The 6,075-nt window shown below is 38.6% G+C and overlaps 1 protein-coding gene across 1 annotated transcript; it reads left to right on the top strand.

Annotated features, from left to right (window-relative positions):
* Nucleotides 1-684: 684 nt before the first annotated feature.
* LOC138880823 (uncharacterized) lies at nt 685-1,629 on the top strand. Its single transcript, XM_070161004.1, has 3 exons — nt 685-786; nt 1,078-1,240; nt 1,340-1,629. Exons 1-3 carry the CDS (start codon nt 685-687, stop codon nt 1,627-1,629), a joined length of 555 nt encoding a protein of 184 aa, XP_070017105.1.
* Nucleotides 1,630-6,075: the final 4,446 nt, after the last annotated feature.

The raw sequence follows: 6,075 nt of genomic DNA, 5'->3' as shown, positions 1-6,075 counted from the left end.
AGTTTGTTGAATTGTTGATTAAATCAAGTTAGCAGAATATTCGAGCAACTTTTTCCTAAAGATTAATCCATTAACGCATGCTTACATATTTTCATAGTGCTTATATTAGTTCACGTCGTACAGTTAAGATTTAACCGAGAGAGAAATCTTGACTATACGTTTGAACTAATCATCGGGTGAATTCATGAGAATCCTTAAAACATCAGAGTGAATTAAACGAGAGTTAAATCCCAAATTGCTATCTTGCACCTATCCTATCAAAAACTTTTTTTCTCACATTGATAAGAGACCAACTCTACTAATCTCTAGTTCTTTGCCGTTAATTGTCAATTGCTTTACTTTGGTAGTAAATCGTAGTTCGTAATCATTCCAATCAACTTTTGATCATCCTGGATAGCATTTAAATCAGGAATTACTAGAGCATTGTTCAAATCCAATACCTCTGGAGACCATAATTTTACTATACTATTTTTGTTTAGCGAGCATTAACTTTTGTGTTGTGTTTTGCGCTCCCAGGGATTGGTAATCAACAAAGTTCAAAATAGTTTTTGGTGCTAATTCAGGAACCTATTTTATTTTATTTTATTCTTCATGGACTTTCTCTTCCGTATGCAGACAACAAATTGACTTCACTGGTGTATGACTTGTTCTTCTTCAAAGGAAGTGACACCCTACAAATCTGAGATGGAAAAACACCTACAACAACTGAGAAAAGAGAAAGAACTCACCGAAAAATTCTTGGGGAAATCTTCAACCCAAGAGAACATGGATAAAAATGGTGAGCTGGTAGTTGATTTGGCTGCACAACAAGCAACATAACAGGAAGTAGTCGCACGGGCAGCTACTGAGGAAGCCCATAGAGTTGCTGAGTAGACTGTCAAAGATGATGAGAGTCGAAGACTCAATCTAAACAGACCCTTGGTTGAAGACCAATTCGAGAATGCGGTACTCAAGCATGGTAGAGCATTGGGTGATTATGCCAGAATAGTCTATAATCAGAGACTGTCTAGTATCAGACCTCCACCTGTAGTAGCGAATAATTTTGAGTTGAAGCATGACTTGCTTCAAATCATCCAGAACAACTTCATCTTCAGAGGGAAGGTGAATGAAGATCCTAACACTCACTTGATGGATTTTGAGGAAATTATGAACACCTTCCAGTACAATGGAGTGTCAAGAGGTGCAGTCTACTTAAAGGCATTCCCCTTTTCACTGAAGGATGACGCGAAGCACTGGCGTCGTAGCTTACCAACGAGGTCTAACAAGACATGAGAAGATATGACTAAAACGTTTCTTGATAAATACTTCCCAGCTGCAAAAAAAAAACAATGAAATTCAGAAGGGAAATTCACAGCTTCTTCCAGAAGGACACTCGAGGCTTGGGAAATATTCAAGGAGATAGTGAGAAAGTGCCAGCATAATGGAATTGAATTGTGGATGCAACTCCAAGACTTTTGGGATGGACTGACACCTTACTCACGACGAACTCTGAGTACTGCAGTTGGAGGTCCTTTAATGAAGAAGACTCCAGATGAGATTGTTGCAATTTTAGATGAGCCCTCTAAAGATGCTAACCAATTGCATGCTGAGAGTAATGATAGAAGAAATCATCTGGGGTTTACCATATAGACTGTAACACATCAGTGCAACTAGACACCATAGCCAGAGAGATAAGAAAGTTAACATTGGCCAAGGTACATAGTAAGCCGCAAGCAGCATGTGACTTTTGTGGAATGGGACACCCTACACATGAGTGTCAAGTTTCATTTGAAATATGTAAATGTTGTGGGGAGCTTTGACAAAGGAAATTACCAAAGTGGCAACAATTTAACTCCATGGGGTAGAGGCACCCAGGTTTCTCTTGGAGTTCACCAGGTGGTAGTGTAAATGCATGGAAGCAAAATAACTCTAGACCCTAGGGACAGTGAGCTTCAGGTTTTCAAAATAAACAGAGGCAGCAATTTCATCCTCCCTAGTCTAATCAGTCTAACATGGAATATCTGATAAAGGCCTTCATTATGAAGACAGATGAGAGGCTTGAAACCCATGGCACAACTATCAGAGAACATGACATGGCCATTCAAAACTTGGAAAGATAGGTGGGGCAACTAGCTAATCTATTGTCTAAGAGGGTTCGAGGAACTCTCCCTGCTGATACGGAAAGAAATCTAAAAGAGACAATAAATGCAGTGTCTTTGAGGAGTGGGCACGTATTGGAGAATTCCAGGGCAACACAAAAGGATGAGTTGATTGAAAGATAGGTGGAGATTGTGGAGGAGTAGAAAAATGACAAAATTCGAGAAGGTGCAAGGATTGTAGATGACGGTCTGAAGAAGAAGTGGAAGACTGTAAATACCTGCTCTACCTTTCCCGCAGAAGCAGAGAAGAGAGAAGCTGGACAAACAGTTCGGGCTCTTTCTAGAAGTGCTCAAATAGGTGCATGTGAATATACCTTTTACAGAGGTACTATCACAGATGCCAGCTTATGCTAAATTTTTGAAGTAGATATTGTCCAAAAAACAAAGAGTGGAAGAGACATCAGTTGTCAAGCTTATAGAGTATTGTAGTGCCATTTCTGTAAAACAATCTCCCCCAAAACTGTAGAGATCTAGGGAGTTTTACTATACATTGCTCTTTAGAAAGTACTAAGTTTGAAAAATCTTTGTGTGATTTAGGTGCTTCTATTAATCATATGACTTTATCTATTTTCAGGAAATTAGAGGGAGAAATTGGAGAAATCAGGTCGAAACCTATCTCCTTGTAGCTGGCGGATCAGACCACAATCATACCTAAAGGAATAGTGGAAGATGTGCTAGTTCGGGTGGAAAAATTTATGTTCCCTATGAACTTCATTGTGGCGAACATGGAGGAGAATAGGGAGGTCTCTCTGATTTTAGGATGACCCTTCTTGGCTACTGGCAGATAAATTTGGTACAATCAGTAAAGGCAGCTTATGCTCAGATTGGGGGAGTAAAGGATGATCTTCAAGATGGAAGGAGAAAGGGGGGCCCTAAAGAAGCAACTTGGAGAGAGTAAAACTGATAAGTGTGAAGGCCGAAAAGAAGATCTCACCATGGATGTGTGCACTGGGTTGGGTGTACAAAGGAGATCCCGACTTCGAGTCTGACCCCTACTAGCTGAATCAGGGGAGTTTTCTTTACCTCTTGCTTTTTATTTGTGTGTCATGGGGACATGCCACAATTCAAAGTGTGGGGTGGGGTGTAAATATATATATGTGTGTTTGTTTTTGTTTCTTTTGATTGATTTTTTTTTGACTTTTCCCGATGATGGATTTCCTCGACTGTCTTCTTGAGGAATCAAAATCAAAGGGAAAATATTTTGTTTTTCTTAGGTAGTGTAACAATTTTTCCTTGATTTTTCTTTGTGCCGCGGTTCTTTTTCAAGGGTTTTGCTTGAACCTGGTGGAGTTAGTTTTTCTTTTGTTAGGAATAAGGAAGTCTTGTACTAGTGTTAAATGGAGATAACTGCTCTTGACTTTGTTGTGTCTTGAGAGTAGTTAGTGCTTTGTTGTGACGCCTAGGCTCAGTTCTTGACTCATAGATAAGTACCTTAAATTGGTTGATTGTGACTTTGCTTAACTGCTTTGACTAGAGAGTCGGGATAGATTCGATCCTAAATGAGTTATGTGCCAATGTGTGTGTGTGAGGTTGTTGTTAATATTCTGTACATGTCAGTTGATGTTTAGAACTTACCCGGTATGTTAGCAAAGTAGTCTTGTTCAGTTTAGGAAGTGATATTGGCATTTCTTTGTTAAGCCAATTATACGTTTATGACCCGTCTAACTGTTGTGTATCCTAATAACCCGTTTGAGCTTGTAATCCTACTTCATTGGCAACCACAATACAAGCCTGACCCCTTTGTTTGAATTGAATATCTGTTTGAACTTTCTACCTCTCTTGAGCACTTGAAATGGTGTTTTCGGACTTATGTCGAATGCGGTAATGTGGGATCAATCACGAATATTTGTGTAAAACTAAAATCATCAATTTGGTAACCTGAGAATAATTCTTAGTATGTTTGAGGATGGACGTTTATTTTAGAGGTGGAGAATGTGATGACCTAAAATGTCATCTTTAAATTAAATAATCATTTCAGTATTTTAAGACCTTGAAAAGCAGTATCAATATTTCCTCGACTTGCCTGCATAGTCTATATAATTTTTCGGAAGGTTTTTATGTGAAAAATGGATTAAATTGTAAACTAGAGCTTTAAAACTCAATTGAGTTGACTTCGGTCAACATTTTGAGCAAACGAATCCGGATAAAAGTTTTGACCATTCCGGTAGTTCCGTATCGTGATTTGAGACTTGGTCATATGCCCGAAATCAAATTCGGAGGTCCCTAGGTCAAATTATCGCCATTTAACGGAATCTAGAAATCTAAGGCTAAAGATTTCTTAAGTTCGATCGGAGATTTGACTTTTGAGAAAAAGACCCCGTAATGGAATTTGATGATTCCAATAGTTTCGTATGGTGGTTTTGGACTTAGGAACATGTTCAGATTTGGATTTGGAAGTCTGTAGGATAATTCGGCACATTTTGGCGAAAGTTGGAAAATAGAAGATTTTTGGAAAGTCTGATCGAGGGTTGACTTTTTGATATCGGAGTCGGAATCCAGTTCTGAAAATTTTCATAGCTACGTTATGTCATTTATGACTTGTATGCAAAATTTGAAGTCATTCGGACTTGATTTGATATGTTTTTGCATCGAATATAGAAGTTGGACGTTCTTAGATTCATTAGGCTTGAATTGGGGTGTGATGCACAGTTTTAGCATTTTATGATGTGATTTGAGGTTTCAACTAAGTTCGTATGATGTTTTAGGACTTGTTGGTGTATTTTGTTGAGGTCCCGAGGGCCTCGGGTGGATTTCGGAAGGTTAACGGATCAATTCGGACTTGTATTTATCTGCTGAAATTTTCTGGGCAGCTTCTGCATTTTTCGCACGTGTGAACCGTGACCGCACCCGCGTGAACAGTATCCGTGTATAGTAACCGTGTACAGTATCCGTGAACAGTATCCGTGTATAGCATACACATGAATAGTATCCATGTACAGTATCTGTGAACAGTATCTGTGAACAGTAACACGAAAATTCTGGACAGTGTAAAGGATGAACAGTCCGATTTTCCTCATTTTTTTGGACTTCCAAGCTCGGAATTTGGGCAATTCTGAGCGAGAAGTTACGGAAATTCTTGGGGTAAGTGTTCTTGACTCTCTTGTGTTTATATTCCATGAATAAATCTTCATTTTTGGCTTTAGATTATTGATATTTGAAGAGAAATGGAGGAATTTTCTAAATTTCCATAAAAATGAATATTCAAGATTTGAATATCAATTCGGAGTCAGATTTGAGTAAAATTAGTATGGTTAGACTCGTAATTGAATGTGTTATCGTATTTTGTGACTTTTGTCGTATTCCGAGATGCGGGCCCCACGAGCGATTTTTGGGTTAATTTCGGATTTTGTTGAAAAATTAGTATTTTTCATATGGAATTAATTCCTAAAATATGTATTGAATGAATCGAGTTAATTGTGACTAGATTCGGGATATTTAGAGGCCGATTTGAGTGGAAAAGGCATTGCGGAGTAAGATTTTGCTCGGATTGAGGTAAGTAACGGTTATAAATCTGGCCCTGAGGGTATGAAACCTCTGACATTGTGTCGTATGACTATTTTGGAGGTGACGCACATACTAGGTGACGGGAGTATGGGCGTGCATCATAGGGATTGTAACTTGGTCCGTCCCGCGAGATTGTGGAATTAATTGGCCTACTATTTAATACATGTTCCCTCTTTTTTCCATAGAAATTGACTGTATTTCATGTTAGAAATCATGTTTAGGCTTTATGTGATCATTGTTGAGACCTGCGAGGTCGTATACATACTGAATTAGCTGCTAATTGCTGTTTTGTACTCAGTCATAGCTTTTCTTGCTTATTATGCCTCCGTCTATTGCTATTCATTGTTGATACATGACATTACCTCTATTTGGGCTGTTTATATGATTTTTGAGAGCCCGAGATACAGGAGAAATTGATGACTGGGTGAGGCCG

Source organism: Nicotiana sylvestris, chromosome 11 (assembly GCF_000393655.2).
Source record: "Nicotiana sylvestris chromosome 11, ASM39365v2, whole genome shotgun sequence".
Taxonomy (NCBI): Eukaryota; Viridiplantae; Streptophyta; class Magnoliopsida; order Solanales; family Solanaceae; genus Nicotiana; species Nicotiana sylvestris.
The sequence above is the reverse complement of the archived record's forward strand: the minus strand, read 5'-3'. Positions and strand labels throughout refer to the sequence as shown.